The 23838-nt window shown below is 43.7% G+C and overlaps 1 protein-coding gene across 1 annotated transcript in view; it reads left to right on the top strand.

The window, feature by feature from the left end:
* The window catches only part of EEF1A2 (eukaryotic translation elongation factor 1 alpha 2), a 30178-nt gene extending 15436 nt beyond the window's left edge, over positions 1-14742 (top strand). Inside the window, 4 exon segments of the mRNA XM_078149895.1 lie at positions 6014-6164; positions 7033-7289; positions 11227-11461; positions 14360-14742. Of these exon segments, the coding sequence (XP_078006021.1) occupies positions 6014-6164; positions 7033-7289; positions 11227-11461; positions 14360-14487 (771 nt within the window). The 3' untranslated portion in view covers positions 14488-14742.
* The last annotated feature ends 9096 nt before the right edge of the window (positions 14743-23838 follow it).

The raw sequence follows: 23838 nt of genomic DNA, 5'->3' as shown, positions 1-23838 counted from the left end.
AACAAGAACTCCAGATTAATGTTAATTAATTGGTAAAAATTAATTAAGAATTCCAATTAATAAGAATTCCAGAAGCATAGACCCCTACTGAGGCCATCTAGTCCAATTCATACCTGGGAAAGAATCCCTTTTATGACATACTTGACAAGTAGCCATCCAGCCATGGATTGAAGACCTCCTGAAAGGCAAAATGGAGCCTGCTCCATTTTTGGACAGCTCTAATATTTAAGTTTTCCCTTCACCCTAAACCTTGCTGTTGTTCAATCACCAACAATTGCTTCTAGTTCTCCTTTTCTGGCTGAACAGACTAAATCTAGTCCCGTTTTCACATAACAACTCTTCAACTATTTGCAGACAGAAATCATGTGTATTTAGGTTTGCTAGAAGATCCCAAGTCGAGGTGGGAGAGGGTAGAGCTGGAGTCAGAAAGATCTAGACCACCTTTGAAATTTCCTCATGCTTGGACTTTATCCCTCAGGATACTGTGGACCTAATAGTGAATTTAAGATTCTTCTTCTTCTTCTTCTTCTTCTTCTTCTTCTTCTTCTTCTTCTTCTTCTTCTTCTTCTTCTTCTTCTTCTTCTCCTCCTCCTCCTCCTCCTCCTCCTCCTCCTTCTCCTCCTCTCCTCCTCCTCCTCCTTCTCCTCCTTCTCCTCCTTCTTCTCCTTCTCCTTCTCCTCCTTCTCCTCTTTCTCCTCTTCCTTCTCCTCCTCTTCCTTCTCCTTTTCCTCCTCCTCTTCCTCCATTTTTATTGATTTTATGTTTTTTACTCCACCCAACTGTATTTCTCTTTCCTTCCTCTCCCAGAGAGCCATTCCTTATATCAAAGAATTTAAAAGAAGAAAAAAATTGGCAAAACTAAGCAACACATTGAAAAAGTGGGATATTATCTGTAGTGTCCCCCACCTGTAGTTCTCCACTTCTGCCAAGAAGAGAGAGAGAGGTGCCTTCTCATATCTTTTCTGTGATCTTATGGAGTTGTAAAGGTCTTGCCCCAATCTTTATCTTATCATCCTGTGTGATTGTTCTCTCTGACCTCCCCATAATTGCTCCACAGAAAAATCTGTCTGTCCATGGTGCTGAAGGCCTTTTCCTGGAATCTTTAACATCCCACTCAGAGCCTCAGTGTACCACTCAGGCTGTCAGCAAAGGACTGGAGAAGATTTTCCTCATCAAAGGTTTTATATTGAGGTTTTGGGGAACTTTCTTTTCCCCCTTTGGGAACACACTTCTGTTTCATTATGGAAGGCTGTGGATCTCACTTTACAGAAAATAATTTTAGCTGGCTTTGTTGGGACTGGTTCATGCTGTGAAACCAGGGATCCTTATGGATTAGGGTTATGCTTGCTTGTGTGCTGCTGTGTATGTATCCCTAAATCCTCATCCTGTGTTTGTACTGCCTCCTCCTTCAGAAAAGGGGCTTCCCAACGGCCAGGGAAATATCTCATCTTTCTCCTGTACCAGTCTGTCAGTGCCTTGCTTGTAGGGGCCCAGAATCAGAGGGTTCTGAGTTGTCACTCCCCAGGCCATGGAGGGATGGACTCCCAACTCTGACTACTGGCCTTCCCTACACCCAAGTGAAGGGAATCATCTTTGTGGGGGCCCTTCCTGCTCCAAGTGCCTATGATTAGCTGTTGAAGGAAGGGAGATGTGACTCTGAGTCATCCTGAGGGAGAGAAAGAGGACACCGCCTTCATGGTGCAGCTTGGTTTATCTTGGGAAGAAGTGACGTTGGAGGCATTTTGGGAACATTTTCCTCATCCAAGTCCCCACCCTCTCTCATCTGTGTTGCAATTCCACTCTCTAACGCTATTCTGATGGGGAGGGAAAGGAAATGAACCTTGAATTAAAAACAATCTGGATCCAGGGAACCCAGAGAGGTCATCTCATTTACATCTTCATAACCCCTTTATTTCTAACCTCTCTTCTCCACATTAGATAAGGAATAGTCCAGCTTTTGTGGCAATCAGAGAGCTTTCTTTTTCCTGCTCTTGGTGAGCCAGGCAGCCTCTCTATCCCTGCTCTGCCCTCCTGCCCAACTGAGCCATCTGTCCTTAGGAGGGGGGAGTCTTTCCATAGGAGAGGGAAGCCATAGGGCAGTCAAGGTGAAGGGCATCTCAGGGATCTACTCCAGCTCATCCCTGGCTGAGGTCCCAGGAGCAGCCTGGGCTGCTCAAAGAACACTAGGATAAAGAAGGAGACATCTGAGCCATAGCTTGGGGGTGGGAGGAGTAAAGCCTGGCAGAAATCCAGCTCACTGCAGTGAGAAGTGAATGTGAAGTGAATGTAAGGAGCTCTTGAGTATATCTGTTGCCCAGGGCCCTGGAAACTGCTGGACTCACTAGGAAAGACAGAGTCAGCTGTATATATGTGTGTATGTGTATGGGTGTGGGGTGTGGGGTGTGGGTGGGGAAGGGGGAGGACGAGGACTTTCTTCCAAAATCAGATCACAAAAACATGCATATGCACTTGCATGGGTGCCTTTGGGTCATGTCTTGATTTTTCAGTCAGAGTATCACTTCTTCAAGGTTTTTCAGAGACATTTAGAGAGTGTATCCTGGGGCTAATGTTGAAAAGATGGATGAATGATAACTAGAATTAAAGAATGTTAGAGATTGAAGAGACAGACCTTAGAGATCATATGGTTCAACCTCCTCAATTTGTGGAAGAAACAAAGGCCCAGAGAAGTAACTTGTCAGTGTTAACCCAGCAAGTTATTTTATACACACACGTGTATATTAATATATATTTCTCCTCCTCCTCCTCCTTTTCCTTTTCCTCCTCCTCCTCTTTCTTCTTCTTCTTCTTCTTCTTCTTCTTCTTCTTCTTCTTCTTCTTCTTCTTCTTCTTCTTCTTCTTCTTCTTCTTCTTCTTCTTCTTCTTCTCCTCCTCCTCCTCCTCTTCCTCCCTCCCTTTTTCTCTCCCTTCTTCCCTCCCTCTTCTTCTTTCCCTCCTTCAGTTCCTGTCCTTTTTTCCCTTTCTCTCTCTCTCTCTCTCTCCCTATCCCTCTCTCCCTCTCTTCTTTTCTCTCTCTCCCCCTCTCTCTTTCCCTCCTCCTGTCCCTCCCACCTTCTCTCTCTTTGTATTTCTCTCCCTTTTCCCCTCTCTCCCTCTCCTATTCTCCCTTTCTCTTTCCCTTCACCTTCTCTCCCTCCCACCCTCACTTTCTTTTTGTCCCTCTCCCTCTCCCCATCTGTCCATCACTCTCTCACTCCTTTCTCCTTCCCTCTCTCCTTCCTTCCCTTTCACTCTCCTTTTCTCTCTCACTTTTCTTCTTTCTGACTCTTTCCCCCTCCCTCTCTCCCTCCTACTCCCTCTCTTTGTCCCCCTCCTTTCTCCCTCCCTCCATCCCTCCCTTTCTCTCTGTCTGGCTCCTCTTTCTTATCCATTTCTAAACTGTGACATTATCCTCAAGGTAGGATACTGGGATTAGCCCTAGTGGGACTTGAAGGTGATGTTTATTTTCCTTTTCTTGTGCAAAGAGCCCTGTGCCAAAGGATTTTTTGTTTTAGAGAAATTTCAAGAGGATGGGACTATTATAATAGTATCAATAATATTAACACAACACAGTAATGTGTTATATTAATATGACAATATAATACCATATATAATATAACAATATAATAATAAAAATAATAATAACTGGTATTTATATAGCACCTGCTATGTATCATGCACTGTGCTAAGGGCTTTACAAATATTATCTCATTTGATCCCCACAACAATTCTGCCAGATAGTTGTTACTATTATCCCTATTTTACAGGTAAGGAGACTGAAGCAAACAGGTTAAGTGGCTTGCCCAAAGTCACACATTTAGCATATGAAACTAGATTTGAGCTCAGGTCTTCCTGACTCCAGGCCCAGCACTCTATCTACTGTGCCTTCTATCAAAGGATTTCCTCATCTGGGTTCCTCCTCACTTAAGTAAATCCCTGGGGGGGTAGGGGGAGGTAGAAGGGGTGGGAAAGGAAGTATTGGGGACTTCCTGTGGTCTTTGGGCTTTATACCTTCTCATCAGCACTCTAGGGAACAGGCCAGGTATGTAATACCCTGGGCCAGTAGGATGCTTTCCTCAAGGTGTATCTGCAGCAGTTTCCAGGTCTCTGAGTGTCTGTAATCAGCTGAGTATAAAGCAGGGAAAGGGTCATAGCTTCTCTTTGCTGCCTCTATTTTTCTGGTCCTCCAAACTAGGCCTGCAGGGTATTGTGAAGGCCTTGAAAAACTGGAAAACAATGGTTTCCTTCATAGTTATTCCCTGAGAAGGTGGGAAGGAGGAGGGACAGTTAAGGAAGGGGAGGATATAGGACAGCACAGGAGAGAGGACACATTGAGGCTCAGGCTGCCCTCAGATCTGCTCCTCAGGTGATGACTTGTCCTTTCTTTCCTGGTCCTAGTTTAGAGGGCTTGTATGTGGCAGCTGGGCCTGGTAGGAACCTGGGCTGAGGGGGGTGGGGGTCAGGGCTCAGTGTGGCCTTAGGGATGGATGATTCTGTACCTGGCTCTCAGTTTGTATTGTGAACCTGAGCAGTGTCTTGGGATGGTGCTGGGCCTGCAGGTTGCCATGTGGCAAAGCTCAGTCTAGGACCTGAAATCAATATATTAAAAGTTAGGAAAGAAGGGGAAAGAAGGAGGATGAAGGGAAAGAAGGGGGAAAAAGGAATGGGAAGGTGAAAGAGAGGGATAAGAAGAAAAGAGAGAGGATTGGGAGATAACAGGCCTAGAGGGATAGGGAAGAGGGAAAAGAGAAGGAAGAGCAGAGAAAGAAGAGAGGAAGGAAGAATGAGAGAAGAGAAGGAGATGAGACAAGAAGAGGGAAGGGAAACGGGGATAGGCTTCCTGCCACAGGAAATGCAAATACTTGAACGATGGAAAATTTTTGAGCATTCAGTATTTTCAAGAAATGGAAATGAAGCAAATTAAAACAAATATTTCAGCAATTAGCCATCTGCCATTGGGCCCAGCCTAAGAGGAGAGAAAAGAGATGAAAGAGAAGAAGATGGAAAAACAGGAAGTAGAGGATCAAATGATCACTGGTGTTTTGCTGGCTTCTGAGCTTGGAGAGCTGAGTTATTCAGGCTGAGTTCCTCAAACTTATTTATTATTCTATTTTTACCACCTAGCCCTGTTCTATACTTCTCTTATTTCTTCTGCCTCATGTACTTTTCTCTCTGTGAGCACATCATACATAAGGAAAGAGTGCTGGATGTGTAGTCAGATGTTCAGGGTTCAAATTCCAACCATGTCACAGTAAATGAATGAATGTGTGACATTGGGGAAGTTACTTCACATCTCTAGGATCTCAGTTTTCTCATCTGCAAAATATGGTGATATGGACTCAATCACTTCTAAGGCCCTTTTCAACTCTAAGCTATGAGCCTATGATTCTTTCTTCTATTCTATCTCAACTGTATTTGAATTCTGACTTTTCTACTTCCTAGTAGTGAATCATAGGCCCATGTCTTGGGCAAATTACTTCACCTTTAGTTTCCTGGTCTGTAAAATGAAGGGATTGGACTAGCTGGGCTCTAAAGTGCCTTCAAGCTCTAAAGCTCATAAAATCTGTATCTATATGAATCTTTGCTTTAGAGGAGGCCAGAGCTAGAATGTCTCTTGAAATTAGAGAACTCTTGGGGCAGCTAGGTGGCGGAGTGGATAGAGCACTGGCCCTGAAGTCAGGAGGACCTGAGTTCAAATCCATCCTCAGACCAAACACTTGACACTTACTAGCTATGTGACCCTGGGCAGGTCACTTAACCCCAATAGCCTAAAAAAAAAAGAAATTAGAGAACTCTTTATGCTTTTGAGGAGTAAGAAGAGCTGGTTGTTGAAGGAGTCATAAGGAGCTGTCCATGACATCCTTGATTCAAGAGTAGAGTTTCCCAGTGTTCCATAGCAAACAGATTCTGGCTGATTGACTCACCCTGCACTTAGCAATGACTAGCTCAGCTTTTCCTTCATTTAGCTCAGTTGGGCTCTTGCCCTGGCTCTCATTACTGTCTTTCTGTTCTCCAGATGCCTTGGTTTAAGGGTTGGAAGGTGGAGCGGAAGGAAGGAAATGCCAGTGGTGTATCCCTGCTGGAAGCCTTGGATACCATCCTGCCCCCCACCCGCCCAACAGACAAACCCTTGCGCCTCCCACTTCAGGATGTCTACAAGATTGGAGGTGAGAATTCAATCTCCTCTTTGCTGTTCCCTGTCTCTGCTTAAAACTCATAGAGTACACTGTAAGCTCCATGACACAGGGAATGGGTTTGTTTGACACCCCATCCCCACCCCAACACCTACCATGGGAGTCTTATACACAATAGACACTCATTAACATTACTGACTAATGAATGAATGACATAGACCTAAGGAAAGCCTAGAAAGGGCTAGAAGTGTAAAGATGAAAGAGCCCTGGACTTGGACTTCTAGTCTCGTTTTGGCTATGATGAATGTATGAATCTCAGTCTGTCTGTTTCCATCTCCCTGGCTAATTATTTCTCTTTCTTCCTCAGTTTCTGGTTTTTCCTGCTACTTCTTTTTATATTGTAGCCATTTCAGTTCATTATCTCTACCTCCAGCATTGTATAATGTATAGGGCATTGGACTTGGAGTTAGGAAGATCTGAGTTTAAATACTACTTCAGACACTCCCTAGATGTATGATCCTGGGCAAGTCATGTAACCTTTCTATGCCTCAGTTTCCTCATCTGAAAAATGAGAGGCTTGGACTTGACCTTTAAGGTCTCTTCCTGCTCTAAATCTATGGTCCTGTGATTGAGAAGCCCCATGGGGACAGGAACAAAAAAAATGAAACTCAAATTAATTCATTTGGCAACTTTGATAAAAAGTTTGGGAGAGGAGGTGGGGGATTTTGTCTGAAATGAGATCTTTGGATTATTGGTGGATTTCAATTATCCATACCCCCATTGTTGTCTTTGACCCTGGCATCTCCCACCATAGTCATCAGGATTTTCAGGAGCTTCTCTTTTTCTAGATTATCTGGCTCCTTGGTTTTCTCCTCCTTCACTTCTTACTGTTTCCTCTTAGGTATTGGAACTGTGCCTGTGGGCCGAGTGGAGACAGGGATCCTTCGGCCAGGAATGGTGGTGACCTTTGCTCCTGTCAACATCACTACTGAGGTGAAGTCGGTAGAGATGCACCATGAGGCCCTGAGTGAGGCCCTTCCTGGAGACAATGTAGGATTCAACGTGAAGAATGTGTCTGTCAAGGACATCCGCCGTGGCAATGTCTGTGGTGACAGCAAGTCGGACCCTCCCCAGGAGGCTGCTCAATTCACCTCCCAGGTAGGTGCAGTCTCTTTGCTCTGCCTTATAGTGGGCAGGAGAGTATGAGTTAGGTGAAGAAGAAGGGAGGGTGATGGAAAATGAGGTTGATGAGACAGGAAGAGGGCAATTTGTGGGAGGAACGGAATCTAGGGGGGTAAGGCCTCTGGAGATGCTGGAGAGTGGCCTCTCACCATTCACAAGTTGAATTCTGGTTCCCTTCTCCTCATTGATAGAATTTGTGACATACCTTAGCCTTAGTGGCTTCCCACAGAAGTCTTACTTACAGGTTTGGCTGATGTGTCTCATTAATTAAATGACCTAGCTTGGGGATAAGGGAAGGATACTGGAGAGTAGGATGTAGACTGAGGGGTCAACAAGGAGAACTAAACTAGTCTTCTGTTAGAACTATGGACCAGGAAGCTGGGGACCTGGAATCCTTTCCCCTTTACCACCAATGCCCCAGTTTTACTGTATGAGCTTCTTAGAGTCATAGGATTTTAGATCTAGAGAAAGAAGGGATGCCAGAGGCCATCTAGGCCTCTTCATTTTATAGATGATGAAACTGAGACCCAGGGAAGGCAAGTAACTTGCTCAAGGTCACCCAGTGGTGAGTTGGGGACAGGGATACTTGCTCATTAATGCTAGAGGTGTGAACATATGATTGAGTTTTTGGGAGAAGGGTATTCTCCAACCAGCAAAGGTAATGAGTGACATTAGAGCTCTTCTGGGTGAACCCACTCTCCTACAATAGCCCTGGGAATTTGGATAGTAACCAGCCAAACTGCTGATGTTCTGTGAGAGGAATCTCTGACATAGAGAGAGCTTATGACCATCCAGAAGACCTTCTGGTGTTTAGGCACTGAGACATTATTTCCATGAAGAGAATCCCCTTAGAGTTTATTGTTCCAAAAGGGAACCATACTCCTCTTGACTTAGGTCAAAAGCCTGACAGTCTACTTGGAGGTAGGGTATAGACTTGAAGGTAGATGGCCTGGGTCCCAGCTTTGCCACAAACTACCAGTGTGATGGTCAAATCCTTCTCTCTCCCTTCCCTTCCCTTCATCTATCTCTCTCTGTCTCTTTCCATCTTAGTTTTTTCAAATGTATCTGTAAAATGAGGAGGTTGGACCAGATGATCCTTTCTGGGCCCCAGTTTTCTCATTTCTATGGATGTTGGATTAGATGATTTTTGAGGTCTCTTATCAGCTCTAACATTCTATGATTCTTAAGTCAATTTAACTCAAGAAATATTTATTAAGCAACTACTCTGTGCAAGACGTTGAATCTGGTGCTAGGGATACAAAGATACAAAATAACACAGTCCTTACCTTTTGGGAGCTTATCTTCTTTTAGGAGATATGTGGTATATATCCTGATAAGTACAATACAAGGTAGGGTGTGGTCCAGTGAAAGAAGCTATTCTCAGTGCTCCTGGTAAAATTCAAAGCAGGAGAACACTTTTAGGTAAGAGACATCAAGGAAGGCTTCAGAGAGGATGTGCTGGTTGAGCTGAGCCTTGGCAGAAGCAAAGGATTCTGACAGGTACAAATGAGGAGGGGTGCATTTTGGGCACTTGGGATCAAAGAGATAATTCATAGAGGCAGGAGATGGTGTATGAAGTTTAAAGAGAGCCAATAGTCTAGCTTGACTGTAGCCCAGAGTATATGAAGGAGTGCAATGTGAATCAGACTGGAAAGGTAAGTTGGAATCACTTTGTGGAGGACTTTAAATACCAGACTGAGGAATTTATATTTTATATCGCTGAGGCTATAGGGAGCCAATGAAGATAGATGATAGACAGATAAGATAAATAGATAGATAGGTAGAAAGAAAGAAAGAAAGATAGATGGATGGGTGGATGCATAGATGGATGGATAGATAAAGAATAGAGCATTTATGCCTTTACTATGTGCCAGACACTGTGATACATACTAGGGATACAAATATAAGGAAGCAAGACAGTTGCCCTCAAGGAGCTTACATCCTAACTGGGGAAGATAATACATAATGAAGAGCTGAGGAGATGGAAAGGGGAGGGGGTAGGGAAGTGTGGTGGAGGCTTGTAACCAAGCAAGATAAGGTAGAAACTGGCTTATCAAATCCTAGGGTCACCAGGGTCAGAATTCCATTCCCAGGTGGGAAGGGATTGGAGATGATGAATCAAGCAGATTATGAACAGACTGGCTGAAAGGGAAGAGGGGCAGGGAATAGGCATTGATATCATGCCTACTGTGTGTCAGGCACTGTGATAAGCACTTTTTACAAAAATTTTCTCATTTGATCCTTACAGCCACCCTTGTGAGGTAGTTGCTGTTATTACCCTCATTTTACAGTGGAGAAAATTGAGGCAGACAGAGGTTTTATGACTTGCCCAGGGTCATAGAGATGAGTAGAAGATGTCTTGGAAGTGAGACAGAGGCCTGAAATTGAGCAAGGAAAAGCCAAAGCTGGCCTATGGAGGTTTTTGAATAAGGTGGTTCTTTAGTACAGTTTTAGTGCTGACCCTAGAGGAGGTCTCAGGAACATCTTGTGGTCATAGAAGAGGAGCACTCAGCCAGCACCCTACATTCCCTTCAAAATAACCAATACCAAGGCTATGTATTTGTGGTGCCAAGGCTCTGGGCTGAGGACTGCCTGTTTTCCTCTGCAGGAGCAGTCACAGCCAGAATGACTAGTCTGCAACTGGAAACCGTCTCATTAAATTTCCTGAGGGTAATTGGAGTGATTATAAGAACTTAATGTGCCACTCCATTGTGTCTAACTTGGAGACAGGCAGGGATTCCAGATTCCTGTAGACTCATCGTTGATGAGTAGTTTGGCCAATCATTCCTGGGCTCAGGTCCCTGACCCTTGCTCTTCCCCTCTCCCCTCTTACTTAGTTAGTCAGAGGCCTCTTTCTCCAAGCATTCAAGCCAGTAGTGGCCTCATGTGGCCTGGCAATGGGGAGAGCCAGTATTAAGCCACAGCTGTATCTGGGGAAGGAACTGGTTGACTTAAGAAATGAAAAGTAAAAATGCCCTCAGTTTGCCCACCTGGTTGTCTTTCAGTGGTTGAGCCCTTGTTGTGGGTGAGGTCTAGTGAAGGTGTGGTCCTTCTTCAAGCCTACCAGGAAGTTACAGGTTGGAGCAGGGTTGAGATCAGTTCAAGAACTGGTGATGCTGTCAGGAGATAAATGCTCTTCTAGAGACGAATACAGCTGAGTTCTTCCAGAAGGCAGTGAGAAGTGTGCTTAGGGTCTGGGACTTTCTCATCATAAACAAGACTCTTTGAGGGCAGGTCTAGAACTTCCTTATCAGATTTAGGGCTTCTTAAGCATTGTACTATGTTTAGGCCAGGGATTATCTGATGGTGGTGTTATGTCAGTTACATTTCAATCAATCAATCTACAAACATTTATTAAGCACCTACCACATGCTAGGTACTAGGGATACAAGTACTAAGAATGAAACAGTCTCTAATCAAAGGAGACATATCACATCTGGGGTGGCTCAGTGGCACAGGAATTAAAATGCTGCACCTGGAGTCTTCTTGAAGATTTGAGTTCAAATCCAGTTTTAGATACTTACTAGCTCTGTGACCTTGGGCAATCAATTAATCCTTGTCTGCCTCACTTTCCTTACCTGTAAAGTGGGAATAATAATAGCATCCATATCCAGGATCAAATAAGATAATATTTGTAGAATACTTTGCAAACCTTAAAACATTATATTATATTATTCTAATGGGGAGACAAGTATATAAGTATATACAGGATAAATTTAAAAACAATAAATACAAACCAGTTAAATCCAAGGTACTTTGGGGAAAAGGACGCTCGCAATTGGGGGGAGCAGGAAACATTTCCTGTAGAACATGGTGCTTCATGTGCATGTTGAAGGAAGAGAGGGACCATAGGAGGTGCACTTGGGGGATACTAGGTCAGAGGCTGAGCTCACACTTCTCTTATGTTCCTTAGGTCATCATCCTGAACCACCCAGGGCAGATCAGTGCTGGCTACTCACCTGTCATTGACTGCCACACTGCCCACATTGCCTGCAAGTTTGCTGAGCTGAAAGAGAAGATTGATCGTCGCTCTGGCAAGAAGCTGGAAGATAATCCCAAATCCCTGAAATCTGGAGATGCCGCTATTGTGGAGATGATCCCTGGGAAGCCCATGTGTGTGGAGAGCTTCTCCCAGTATCCTCCCCTTGGTGAGAGACTACTTGGCTTCTCTCTTCCATTCAACAGACATTGTACAGATATCTTATCAGGAGTGACAGAAACAGGGAGACCATGTTTATAACAAGCTCTCCATTATCCATGCCAGTGTTATAGATAATTGTAAACAACAGATAATCTGAAAGTCAATTATAGCAGTTTAGGAGCATGCTGCAAGGTTTTCTTGTAGTATATTGTTTTTTTTTTTTCCTAACTAGCTTGGGTTCAGAGTGTTGTTAGGTTTAGCTGGTCTTCTCTTAGGCACATCAGATGGAATGTAGGGGCCTGATAGGACCTGGGGCATACTATATGATTGGGGAAACTGACCAAAAATTAAAGATTTGCTGTGAATAATCCTCACTAATTCATACACTCAGAAATGGCTATAGTTGGTGAGAGCCCTTATTTTGCCCATAGTCAACCCAGACCATTTAAACGATAGGACAAAGAATGTCTGTGTGCGCTGAGGGTCAGTATTCTGAATTGTGCACACTGAGTTCCCCCATCTACCAGTTGAAAGCATTTTAGAATGCCCCTGGGCTTGAGAATGGAGGGCCTCTCCCTTGGGGGTGAATGGAGATCTCTTAGAAATCACATCTCTCTGTGAATTTAGGACCTCTTGGCTGGACTCAAGGGCTTGACAATGACTTTGGGAAGGAAGAGGAGGAAGATCAGTGACTAAAGGGAGCAGAAATGAGATAGGATAGTTCTTCAACCCAGCTTGTACTTCTCCTGACCCCTGGTCCCTGGCTCCATAGGCGTTTTAAAGCTCCTCGCCAGAGCCAGTCCTATAGATGTGCTGCAGACCTGTGGACAATTGGGAGTCCTATAGATGAAGGGGAGTCATGTCCAATCAAGGGTAGCACTCCTTGAAAGGACAATGAGGCATATTCTTTAGGGAGATAAACCTAGTATGGAACCTGAAGGAGATTCTGGCCCGGAGGTTGACAATCGAACAGAGAGGCAGCTTGATTTAGTGGATAGAGGGCTGCCCTTAGTAGGAAAACTTGGGGTTAAGCCTTGCCTTTGTTGCATGTGGCTGTGTGGCCATGGGCAAATCACTTACCCTCTCACTTCTTCAAGAACTCTCTGCGATTATAAATTAACAGATGAGTTGCCAATCCTTATTAGTGAGCTTCCAAAAGAGGTGTCTCTCATACCGTTGAAATACCAGATAGGAAAACAAACCAACAAACAAACCTGTTTTTTGGGAAACAAATATTTATGAAGTGCCATGTACAAGGTACTGTGTTCAGCGTTGGGTGTCCAAAGACCAATTCCCTCCCCCCAAACAAAAAAAGATAAAAACAAAACAGTCCTTTACTTCAAGAAGCTTACATTCTACCAGGAGAATACAATGTGTAAGGTAGGGTATTCCAAACTCTTTAGTCTGATCTGCCCCAGTCAGACACACTGTGCTTGACTCCAACAGTGATGTCATTTCAGTCCTCTTTGAGAATGGACAGCAACCAGAACCTGTGAAAACCACGACATGTATATGGGCAAAAATGAGGGAGTGATAGGGCTAGGTAGAGACTGGTCCAATCACTATAGCAAACTTGAGGTGGGAGAGCATCTTGACAACAAGGGGATCAGGAAGAGATGACAGAGGAGATGGCGTCTGAGCTGAGCCTTGAAGGAAGGGACTAAAGTGAGGCAGCACGGTACAGTGGAGAGAGCACTGACCCTGGAGTCAGAGGATTTGGGTTCAAATTCCACCCCTAGTATTTATGACTTGGGTGACTTTAGGCAGGTCTCTTAACCTTCCTGGGCCTTGGTTTTCCCAGCTGTAAAATTAGCAGGTTGAACTAGATAACCTCTGAGCTAACATCCAGCCCTAGATCTAAATTGCTGCCTGTGCCTCAGTTTCCTCATCTGTAAAATGGAGGAGTTGGACTAGATGACCTCAGCTCTAAATCTATAATCTAGATAAACTTTAAGACCCCTTTCAGCTCTAGATCTACGCTCCTACGACAAGAGAAAGATTCTGAGAGGTGGAGGTGAGGGGACAAGGGGGTGACTAATGTAAACCGATGGAGGTAAGAGATGGCACGTCAAGCTTGAGGAATAGCTAGTAGGCGTAGTTTGGCTGGAATATTGAGTGTTTAAAGTATACTAGTTTGAGATCAGTCAGGAAAGTTAGGGATTGTGAAGGGCCTTCAATAGGGAAATAGGGAGCCATGATGGTTTTTTAGAAAGGGAGTAGCATAGTCAGACCTGTGCCTTAAGAAGATTTTTTGAGCAGCTACATGGAGGATGGATTGGAGAGGCAGAGACTGGAAGCAGGGAGATCACTTAGGAGGGTGTTAGGGAAAGGGATAGGACCTGGACCTGTGATTTTATTGATATAGGGGACTTCCAGGTGAGTAAACTCCCTCTACCAATGCAGGTCAATACCTTGCAACTCAGTCTTGGAGAATTGCCTATAGAGCACTGAGAAATTAGGTGACTTGCCCAAGGTCACACAACCAGCATATGGTAGAGTTGAGACTTGAACCTATCTTTCTGCCTTCAAGGCCAGTTCTCTATCTGCATGCTACCTCTCAGGAGGCAATTACTATGTATAAAATAGGCTATGTAACAGTTTGGGCAAGAAGTGGGGGGGGGAGAAGCCAGGTGGCACAGTGGATAGAGCACTGGCCCTGGATTCAGGGGGACCTGAGTTCAAATCCAGCCTCAGACATATAACACTTACTAGCTGTATGACTCTGGGCAAGTCATTAACCTCGTCACCTAGCAAAAAAAAAAAAAAGAAAGGAAAGCAGAGGAGTAGCCTGCTAGGGATAGGTCTGCTGGACATGTATGGATATGGACATGTATGGATATGGACATGTATGGGGTCTGGTCTGGTCTCCTTCTCACTCTCCTCCTCTCCCCTACCCCCTCCACAGGTCGCTTTGCCGTGCGGGACATGAGGCAGACTGTGGCTGTAGGTGTCATCAAGAATGTCGAGAAGAAGAGTGGAGGGGCAGGCAAGGTCACCAAGTCTGCACAGAAGGCCCAGAAAGCTGGGAAATGAATTGTGGGCTCCCTGTGCATGGTGCAGAAGCCCTCCCCATCTCCCAGACGCTGCCACCTTCTCCCCCCTGAAGCGCATGTGTGCACATCCGCTTGTAAGAGTTTATATGTCAACGACTGGATGCTCATTATCAAGGTCCAGTGGAAATTCTTTAAAAGGAAAAGCACATCCCAGCATTTGTGAAGCTTTACTGTCCCAGCGTTTGTGAAGCTTAATGTTAATTTTACCAATAAACTGGTCCGACATACACAAAAAGTGGCAGGTGTGTGTGTGTGTGTGTGTGCGCGCACATGTGCTTGTGTGTGTGCGTGTGTGCATGTGTGTGTGTGTGTATACATGTTTGTCTGTGGTGGTCTGGGAGTGAGGGCAGGGATGAACCCACAGATTCAGTGTTGGGGTCTAGCCATTGGGGAAGGGGGTGGGGATGACACTTTCTTCCCAGTTGGTTCAGCCTGTAGCTGGAGGCCAAGTCTTGGAATTTTTCTTTCCCTCAGGTTCCCTGGTACCTTTTAGGGGTGGAGTATTCTACTCTAGTTGTCAGGTTAAAGAAAAGAAGAGAGAGGGGCATAGCGGATAACAGGTTGGTCTGGGAGTCAAGATGACCTAGGTTCAAATCCCACCGCTGGCACATACGAGCTGTGTAACTTAACCTCTCAGTGCCCCAGGTAGCTCTCTGAGAGGTACAGAAGTTGCTGATCTGTATCTATGGAGGGACTTTCTATACTAGGAGATCCATACATCTGTAAAACCCTAGGTTCATACCAATAACCCTCCTCCCCATACCTCTAGAGAAGCCAATACTTGGTGTGAAAATAAGTCCAATAAGATAGTTTATACTCCTGAAGTGTGAAGTCAGCTCACAACTTCATCGTTCACACCCAAAGTAGAGCTCCAGGAGTGGGAACAAGGACTAATATTAACATCACACATCTAACCAGGCCTTTATACTTTTCCAAAGCATTTTCTCACCCATTTTCTCAGCAGTTCCTTATAGCAACTCATTGAAGTAGGCTCGGTAGGTATTTGTGTCCTTACTTTGAAGATGAGGAAATCAGAATCCAGAGAAGTGAATTGTGTAACATCACACAACCAGCCAGTGGCAGATCCAGGTTTGGACTCATGAGTCCCATCTTCCAGCCAAATTACTCTATTGACAGTCCTGTGTTGCCCTTCTGCACAGGCAGAATTTCAGAGCTTTGCTGTGCAGTCATGTCTGTAATGTTCACAGAAATCTAGTTCCCTAGATGTCTTACTTGTTCTCGGTCTGCCTTCCAAAAGTTTTAAGATTTTTTTCTTGAAGGAATGGGAAGTTCTTGTTGCCAATATCTAGACATCTGGAGTTTTTCTTGGGTTTGGTGATGGTAGAGATGAGACCACAGAGAGGCCACATGCATATGCTATTCTAAGGGCTGAGGCTAAGTGATGAATTACCCCAGAAGGAAGATTTGGGTTCCAATAGGGCACCAAAGTCATCGGGCTCATAGGATACTCTACCATTCAAATAGGAGCTGGATCATAGCAATGATAAACCTGGGGTAGGTGGGAATGGGGCAGGTTTAATGATCTGAAGAAGCCTAGAGCTAGCTCTTATCCCTCCAGGTTTCCATTAAACTTGTTCCTCTCCACATTGTGCTTGTAGGTCCCATGTCTAAGTCTGGTACCAATATCTAGGTATGTGGTTACTAAAGGGCACAGGGGAATGCTTGAGGATGTCTTTGGCCTTCTGGGTTGTCATCATCATCAGGGAAGTAGGGCTGTCACCTTGACTTCCAAATCACTACTCAGTATTCCTGTTGCATTGAGAATCTAGGGTTGGAGGGACTCTATAGTCGACCTTGTACTGTCTTCATGGAAGAGAGCATTCTGTATTTGTGACAATGAGTCTCATTCGATAACATGGCCTCTTTAAGCCAAACACCCCAGTTGTGCATGGGTGTTACGTTCCCTGCAAAAACTCAGGGTCATAGGCCTTAATGATCCAGCTGTCCTGTTAGGGGTCAGGCTTCTCTGATTGGGGTCCTGACTAGCTGAATCCTCCCAGGGCTGGGAAGATGGTCAGGTCATATTTGTGGAACTTATCCAAAGCACCTGGTTGACTCAGAAATTGACTTAATTTTCTTGGAGCAGGATTCAGCTTAAAGAGGGCAGGTGAGCATACTGGGTTGTCAGGTCAGAACTAGAATAAGGAGAGCAGGATAGGGCCAAGGAGTCATACAGTTGAGTGGCCATGGATTTAGTGAGGGAAGAAAGGTTGGGGTGGGTCAGAGCTGGCTGAGGAAATGCAGTGCTGGGGCAAAGAGAAACTCACAGGGGAGCCTAGTGTAGAATCAGTTCACCCCAAAACAGCCCTGTTCTTTTAGTCCAGCTAATTACCTCTTCACCTCCCACTTCCCACTGCCCCCTTTCCCATTGCAGTTTCTTCTCTGGAAGCTATTTCCAGGCTCAGCTTTTTCTTAATTCTCTAGTAGAGTCTAGCCGTGGAGATAATGCTGACCTGAGAATCAGGACGCCTAGTCTCTGTTTCTATATTAGTCCCACTGAAAGGAATCAGCTGAAGTGACTGGTCATCCCTTTAATTTTACCATCTTTGGAACGGATGTACTAGGGAGCTTGCAGTAAGATGGCAGCAAGGTAAGACTTAAAGGAGCTGAGTGACAGTCCCTATAAATATAACAGGAAAGCTCTAAAAATGTACCTGAAGGAACAAAGATAAAGAGAACCAAAGAGAAATGCCTCTAAGCTCCTCTATTCAATTCAGAACCATACAAGAAATCTTTCAGAAACACATAGAAGCTGAGTGGAGACAAACTTGGGTAAATGGAAGATGTAGCTCACCAACAGACCTGAGCCATCATGGGAGACAGAGGCAGACTGGCTCCCAGGCACTGCAGGGTCCAGACAGTCCACATCCAAGCCATAGTAGAAAACAGGGGCAGTCCAGTGCCAGTAGCCTAGCAGCCGTTCACCCTGAATCTCAGTCTGCATGCCTGCAGGAGGCAGGGAAAGACAAGCGTGCAGGCAGCCCACACCTGAGCTATAGAAAGAGAAAGGCCCAGGGCCCTGGGAAGCAAAGCACTCGAGGTCTCCCAGGAGGCCTATTGCCAGCACAATGAACAAAATCTGGTTGGTGGTCTGTCAGGATCACATCAAGGGGTGGAGTCAATTCTGGGTCCAGGATTGTACAAAATGGAGAGAGAAAAGGCTGAGGACAAAATCTAGGTCAAGCCACCCAGGAATTCCTGCAGAGGGTGGAGCCTATTCTTAGTCATCGTATCCATGACTAAGCATGGTTTGCCCATACCATCCAAGAATATAAGAAAGAGCAGAATCTTTCCAAAGCACATAGTCTCAATCCAGAAACTGAGGCTTGAGATATGAATAAACAGAAGATAACACAAGTAAGAAATACTATGAACTGAGAGAAGCCCAGGAGGTAAATGCCAAAGGGAGCAATTCCAAATAGACCAAATAGACCCTCAAGGAAAAGAATGGCTTGGCTATAAACTGCAAGAGTACTTGGATGAAACAAAGCATGAAGATACTAGCTTAGAGGAGAAGGTGATAAACCTTATTCATGAAAAAGCTCCCTGAAAATCAGAATGTGTCAAACAGAAAACAATAACTCAGTGAGACAAGAAGTATTAAAACAAAACCACAAGGCTGAAAAAACTGAAGTCGATGTATTAACTCTTATCCCTTAATAAAGATGGTATGAAGATACATGAGAAAACCAAATCCTTGGTCAGTCTGGGAGTTTTGCAAGGCACATACTAACTGCTTATAGACTCTGCTGCAAGGTTTGAATTCCAGTTCCTCGTGGCAGCAGGATGTTGAATTTCTTAGCTCCTCTGGACCTGCTTTTTGAGTTACTGATGGTAGTAAGTGGGGGTCAGCCATCTCTTAAAAAAACAGCAACCCTTGGAAGGCCAAGAACTCAGAATAATAGAGCACTGATTGGAGCCAGAAGACCTGGGTTCAAATCCTGGCTGTACCTCTTACTCCCTGTGTGATCATGGGCAAGTCTCTTTATTTATCCCTTCAGGCCTAGGTTTCCTCAACTGTCAAATAATGGGGTTGAAGTAGATGACCTCTAAGGTCTCTTCCAGCCCTAAATCCATGAGTCTAGAATACTCATTGATATTTCTTAGGCCCTACACTTTTTGTGACTTTCATCTTCTGGGGAAGCCTGTAGCCCCCCCTCTCAGAATACTGTTTTTAAATTCATAAAATACATAAGGTACAAAGAAATCCAATTGAATTTTTATATTGAGTTTGAATTTCATATCAAATATTGAAATTTTTTGTTGTTTAATCATTTCAGTCATGTCTGATTCTTTGTGACCCCCATTTGGGGTTTTCTTGGCAATTACTGGAGTGGTTTGCTATTTCCTTCTTCAGCTCATTTTACAGATGAGGAAACTGAAGCAAACAGGTTAAGTGATTTCCCCAGGGTCACACATCTAGTGAGTTTCTGAGGCCAAACTTGAACTTAAAAAGATGAATCTTCCTGACTCTAGGCCTGGCACTCCATCTACTTACTGTATCACCTAGCTACCCAATAAAAATGCCCAGAATCAGGAGATAAAGTATTCATATGGGAGGAACAGCAAGGAGGCAGCTTTCACTAGATTACTTGGGTGGTATGATATGTGGGTATACTATAAGAAGAGGGGAAACGTGAGGAGGATTATGTTATGAAGAGCTTTGAATGCCGAATAGAGGATTTTATATTTGATCCTTGTAGTTGTTACTAAGTTGTTTCAGCTGTGTCTGACTCTTCGTGATCCCATTTGGGTTTTCTTGGTTAAGATCCTGGAGTGATTTGCCATCTCCTCCAACTCATTTTACAAATGAGGAACTGAAATACAGTTGAAATACAGCTATAAAATTATATTTGGAAAAAAAAATTCATGGTCTCTAGGTTAAGAATCCTTGCTATAGGTTATAGCAATAGGAGTCACTAGTCTTTCCACAAAGATACAGGAAAACAGTTTTCAGAATGTCAAATCCAACAAAATATGGTACAATGGAAAAGAACACTAGATTTAGAGTCAGAAGACAGGGGTTCAAATCCTGTAGTCCAACGTCCCGTATTCAAATCTACTCTTTGGTTGAGTCATTTCATCTCTATGGGCCTTGGTTTCATTATCTACATAATGACAGACTTAGACTAAATGCCCTTTCCAGCTCTAAGTTTATGATTCTATTACTTGCAGGACCCTATGTCTATTCTATGACCCTGTGTCTGACCTCTGTGGTTTCATGTCTTTGGTTTTGCTGACAACTGCTATGGAACTGGCTCTATCCGAAGCAAGATCTGATTATCTGATTGATTTTTGCCTCCTGAAATTTGAGAGCAGTCATCCTGCTCCATGAGTGCAGAATTCTCTTTGCTGAACAAACATGTTGGCTAGGGTGGCAATCCAGAGAATAATTGTGTGAACAGATTCCGATTCCTAAAGTGACTTCTCTGAGTCCACTAGGGGGTAGCAGATCCACAAGGACCATCTTGGAGGCCAGTTGCTGCTAACCAAAACCAATATATGTGCTCCATCAGCTCCCATTCACTGTCATGACAAGTGAAATAGCCTTCTCAGAATGATTGTGCAGGCTATATGGCCTCTTTTGCAGGGAGTGTGGCCTCATTCCTTGGAGAGGTAATGTATTTTTTTTTAATTCAAGCAAGTTCCTATTTCAAGCCAGACATAAGATAGGACACATTTTTTGGAGGGGGGTGGCGAGGAGTCACCTTAAGGATTCCTTGCCTCAGAAAATGCACACTAGATACTTTCATCTCTCTCTATTTCTCTCTCTCTCTGTCTCTCTGTCTCTGTCTCTCTCTGTCTCTCTGTCTTTCTCTTCCGTTTCCATTTCCAGTTCTAGCTCAGCTAGTGCTGGCTAAAACAAGAGTCAAATCAGGATGAGAAAAACACAGCTTCCTCTTTTCTCCAGAAATGTCAAGGCAGCTTCATAGTTTACAAAGTTCCTTGGAATAGAGAGACATTTATGGGAACTTTCGGTCAAATTTACAATCACAAATATATTGAGGCTTTTCATATTCTCCTTCAAAAAGCTAGTTAACAGATAATTTCCCTAATAAGGATGAGGGAGATGGGTGGATGGGGCTTGAACAGAACTTTACAACTAAAGGGCTCCATCTGCCAAAGGTCCTATTCATACCTCCAAGTTCTACCAGAAACATTGGTGAAACGTCTCCTAAGTGATCACGTATCAGCAGGAAAGTAGAATCCAATTTATGAGACTTCAATCTACAGTTTGGGGAAGCACCTGGAGAGGCCACCAATCACTGTTCTTTATCAGTTAGAGCCAACAGTGGGAAGCGTTGGCTGGACTCCTCTCCTGGACGTGGCAGCCAAATATAGTAGAAAAAACACCACATGATGTATTCCAAAGCTACATCACATAATGGGGAGGGTCACCCCCAAAGCCCACTTCATTCTGATAATTGAGAAATAGTGGTAATAACATTGAAACTCCAACAAATCATATTGAATGCCAATCAGATTGAAGGCCATGCAGGAAATAAAAACACGTGTAATGCCTTTCAGAAGTCAAGAAAGGAGCCTATAGGACTGCCAGGCTACTTGAGGTTCAGTGAAAACACTAGACAATCAGAAGGCCTGAGTTTTGCATCTAGTTCTGCCACTAGCTGGCTGTGTGACAATGGTCAAGTTACTCTCATTCTCTAAGCCTTAGTTTACTCCTTAGAAAAGTTAGGAGATTAGACCGGTCTTTATGGTCTCTTCCAGCTCCAAGATGCAGATTCTAGAAACCAAGGAAACATATTTAGTTGGATTAGCACATCCAGAGATGTACTATCCACTTGCGCTGAGACACTTAGGAAACTTTGAGATTTGTATGAGTGTGTGTGTGTGTGTGTGTGTGTGTGTGTGTGTGTGTGTGTGCTTGTGTCAGGTTAGAAACCTGTTAGGTTCTCTTTCCTGGAAGTGGTCTCAAGGCTGCCACCTTGTGGAATTCCACTAAGATGTCAGGAGAAAGGAATAATATTTTGATAAGAGGTTGCTGCTGGCTAGTGAGGATAATTGTTAAACCCCAGGGTTGGCTAGGTTGAGCTTGCCCAAAGGGTAGCTGCAGCTCTTTCTCCCATTTTGTGGCTATCCTTGGTCATGCTTTTGTTCATGCCATGGCTTTTGAAACCTAAGGGTGAGGTATGGTCTTCTAGGGCTCTGGTCCTGTAATGAAAAAGACACTGGAAAATCTAGGTAATGTTACAACCTGGAGTGACATGTCTGGTCCTATGTGTACGACAATAGGTGATGTTATGTGAAGGGAATCAGGCAGGGCTTCATGTCCCCCAAGTAACCTCTGGCACTTTCCTGTCATCTGAAATTCCAGCATTCTCTTTCATTCCTTTGGATCTTGAAAGCTCTACTGGCTCTGAAAGTAATTTTGAATTCATTAGAATGCAAATACTCCTAGGAGGGGTAAAGCCATTATAAGTCATAAATAACCTCATAGAGAATTAGTTACCAGCTATCTGAGAGCAAAGGCAAGCAGAAGAGAGCTGGGGCGGGGGGGGGGGGGTTGTCAGTGGGAAGGAGTAATTAGGTCTTCATTTCCTTTGTCCTCTTCCATAGGGCATTCTAAAACCAATTTTCGTAAAGTGAAAAATCCTTCATACCTAACTTATTAATATGTAAGCAAGTAGGGCTTAGCTATATGTTACATAGAGTGTGATAACCTGAATCACCATGACAAATTCCACTTGTCATGACTATAGCTTTATTTGCTCTTTAGGTTCAAAAGACAATCTAGGACATAAATAACCTCTAGGATATTACTAAAATTGAAGGAAACTCTCTTTAATTGGTTTGTTACCTCCCACTTCAAACTGAGCTGGGGGAAAATGAAAATCTCTTCTCCTTTTTGGGTTAGCTTCTCTTTTCTCAATCTTAAACTGCACACATATACTTAGAATAAAATGATTGTAAATGACCATAAACTTTAATAGAAAATTTAAAATAGTTATAGAAATAGAAACTGACATTAAAACAAGGTATAGCAGATTGTTAGAGGACATGCAACAGGAGAGAGTTCAATAAATTAATCAATAAACATTTATTAAGCACCTACTAAGTGCCAGACACTATGCCAAGTGCTAGGGATACATAAGAGGCAAAAGACAGCCCTTGCTCTCAAGAATCTTATAAGCTATTTTTCACAACATGTCTACTATGGAAGTGTTTTGCATAACTGCACATGTATAACCTATATTGAGTTGTTTGCCTTTCCAATGAGGGTGGATGGGGAGGGAGGAAGAGAGAAAATTTGAAACCTAAAGTTTGAAAAACATATGTTAAAAAAAATGGTTTTCACATGCTACTGGGAAATAAGAAATATAGGAGATGGAGTATAGAAGTCTATCCTGCCCTACAGGAAAATAGAAGGGGAAGGGGATAAGAGAAGGGGGGAGAGATAGAAGAGAGGACAGACTAGGGGAAGGGATATTCAGAATGCATGTCATCTTGGGGTGGAGATGGGGCAAAAATTTGGAACTCAAAAACTTGAGGAAGTGAATGTTGAAAACTAAAAATAAATAAATTTATATTTAAAAAATACTAAAAAAAAGAATCTTATAAGCTAATGGAGGAGAAAACATGCAAACAAATATGTACAAAGCAAACTATATAGATGATAAATAGTTAAAGATAAATGATTAATAAGATAAATAACAAATAATAATTTACAAGCTAAATAATGAACAGAAGTAAGGCTCTAGGATTAAGACAGGATTAGGGAAGGCTTGCAGTAAGAATGGAGATTTTAATTGGGACTTAAAGGAAGTCAGGCAGGTAAGCAAGTAAAGATGAAAAGGCAGAGCATTCCAGGCATGGGGGACAGCCAATGAAAATGTCTGCAGCCCAGAGGTGGAGTGTTTTGTTTGTGTAACAACAAGATGCAGGTGTTACTAAATAAAAGAGTACACATCAGAAAGTGAGGTGTAAGAAAACTGGAAAGGTAGGAGGGGGGCTCTATTGTGAAGGGCTTTGAATACAAACAGGGGATTTCATATTTGATCCTGGAGGCAGTAAGGAGTCACTGGAGTCTATTGAGTGTGTGTGTGTGTGTGTGTGTGTGTGTGTGTGTGTGTGTGTGTGTGTGAAATATGATTGGATCTGTGCTTTGGAAAATCACTTTAGGGGCTAAATGGAAGATGGGTTGGAGTGGGGAGAGACTTGAGGCAGGCAGACTTATTGCCAGGCTATTACATTAACCCCTGGTATGAAGTGATGAGGGCTTGCACTAGAGTGGTGGAGAGAAGAGGAGAGAAGGGGGCATATTTGAAAGATATTACAAAGGTGAAATTGA

Source organism: Phascolarctos cinereus, unplaced genomic scaffold, assembly GCF_003287225.1.
Source record: "Phascolarctos cinereus isolate Bilbo 61053 unplaced genomic scaffold, phaCin_HiC Scaffold_2;HRSCAF=192, whole genome shotgun sequence".
In the NCBI taxonomy this organism is placed as follows: domain Eukaryota; kingdom Metazoa; phylum Chordata; class Mammalia; order Diprotodontia; family Phascolarctidae; genus Phascolarctos; species Phascolarctos cinereus.
This window is presented reverse-complemented; position numbering and strand designations above follow the sequence as displayed.